Raw genomic sequence first — 1,769 nt, 5'->3', positions numbered from 1 at the left:
CCCTCGCCCCCCCCCAGGCCAGGCTGCTGCGGGGAAGGGGAGACAGGCTGCACCACAAAGCCACAATTCACAGTGCGGAGCCAAACAGGGTTGATTATTGGTCCTCAAAGAAACGGAAGGCAGGAGAGTCCGAGGGAGGGCGAGGGGGGGGTAGGGTAGAGATGACCACAGCAATGACCCCCAATCTCCTGGACCCCCCTCCAACCTCTCATTCCTCTGTGGAGGAGACCCCTGCAATGGATTCGCCCCCCACGTCCTCCGTGCAATGACACAAAACCTTCCCCTACGCAGGGGTCTCCAGCTGGAGAACTTTAAGGCTCATGGACTTCGACTCCCAGAGGTCCACGGGTCTTAAAGCGGAGTAGAGAATTCTGGGAGTTGAAGTCCGCAAACCTTTTGAGTACGGAACCCCGGGAGCTGAAGTCCACGTGTCTTAAAAGTGGCCAAATGTGGAGACTTTGATTTTGGAGGCCTCGATCAACTTTGGATCCTGGCTGGGCCTTTTCCTGCTCACACCCACCCTGCGAGGGAGGCCTGGGCTCTCCTGCAGTCTCCCTTCACTTGCAGGACTCATATTCCCCCCCCCTCCCCTCAGCCCAGCATCGGACCCTCCTCTGCCTTCTTTGCTGCTACGCTAGAAAAAGCCGGGAGTAACGGGGAGGGGGGCCGGGATGGGAAGCAGTGGGGGTGCCAGGGACCCCGAGACCTCAGCCCAGGCTAGTAGGCGTGGTCGGCCACGTAGAGCGATTGTCCAGCCGCCCCGGAGCCGTCATCGCTGCCTTCATACTTGCCGAGAGCTGCTTGACCGTTGACCTGCAAGACAAGAGAGGGCTATTGGGGAGGGGGGGTCACGCCTTCCCTTGGGGACCCTCCCCACAAGGGCCAGCCTTTTGCAAGTGGCAACCAGCTCTGTTTCTGCCCTGCACCCCAGAAAGAGCCAGGGACCCCAATTAGGAAGCCCCCCTTCCTGGGCAGTGGGGGCACACCCCTCTCCCCAGTCACCCACCTCCGCTCGCTTGAGGAACTCCTCCGTGGCCAGCTCCTCGTTCTCCCGCTGGCCCCGCCAGGCATTGAGCGCGGAGGCTTGCAGCGCCCGGCCGTAGGAGAAGGTCAGGGCCCACGGCCGGGGCAGCGGGCAGTTGTTGATGGCGTTGAGGTTGATGGAGGCCTCCTCCTCGCTCTGCCCGCCGGACAGGAAGGTGATTCCTGGAGGGGCCGAGAGAAGAGCTGTAACCCCCGGACTCTGGACTGCAGGGGTCTCCAACCTTGGCCCCTGGAAGACTTGTGGACTTCAACTCCCAGAATTCCCCAGCCAGCTGTGCTGGCTGGGGAATTCTGGGAGTTGAAGTCCACAAGTCTTCCAGAGGCTAAGGTTGGCGACCCCATTGGTCCAGCAGCATCTCTGGACCTGGTCAGCCCTTGCTGGGGATTCCGAGTGTCCAGCAGGATCTGGCCAGACCCGGCAGCTGGATCTGGCCAGCATCTGGTGAGCCACGAGGCCCTCAGCCTCCCTGGATTTCTCTCGGCCCCTTCGAGGCATCGCAGTTGGCAGCTGTCAATTCATCCTGTGGCAGCGAGTTCCAGGGACTCAAACGAGAAGCCCTGTCGTAAAATCATCCTGGGCTTATAATACAGCTAGTCCTCATTGTACCACCACAACAGAGCCCAAAACTAGAAGCCCTGTTCTAAAATCATCCGGGGCTTATAATGCAGCTAGTCCTCATTGTACCACCACAACAGAGCCCAAAACTAGAAGCCCTGTTCTAAAA

General features: G+C 60.0%; 1 protein-coding gene across 1 annotated transcript; it reads right to left on the bottom strand.

Moving 5' to 3' along the window:
• Window positions 1–717: 717 nt before the first annotated feature.
• On the bottom strand, window positions 718–1,206 carry LOC107302120 (fructose-bisphosphate aldolase C-like; the record flags this gene model as incomplete). The annotated part of the gene is made up of 2 exons (XM_015831240.1): window positions 718–813; window positions 1,007–1,206. Coding segments are annotated over 2 exons (296 nt in total), but the record flags the coding sequence as incomplete, so codon positions are not given.
• Window positions 1,207–1,769: the final 563 nt, after the last annotated feature.

This window comes from Protobothrops mucrosquamatus, unplaced genomic scaffold (assembly GCF_001527695.2).
Source record: "Protobothrops mucrosquamatus isolate PMUCROS unplaced genomic scaffold, P.Mucros_1.0 scaffold28056, whole genome shotgun sequence".
In the NCBI taxonomy this organism is placed as follows: domain Eukaryota; kingdom Metazoa; phylum Chordata; class Lepidosauria; order Squamata; family Viperidae; genus Protobothrops; species Protobothrops mucrosquamatus.
This window is presented reverse-complemented; position numbering and strand designations above follow the sequence as displayed.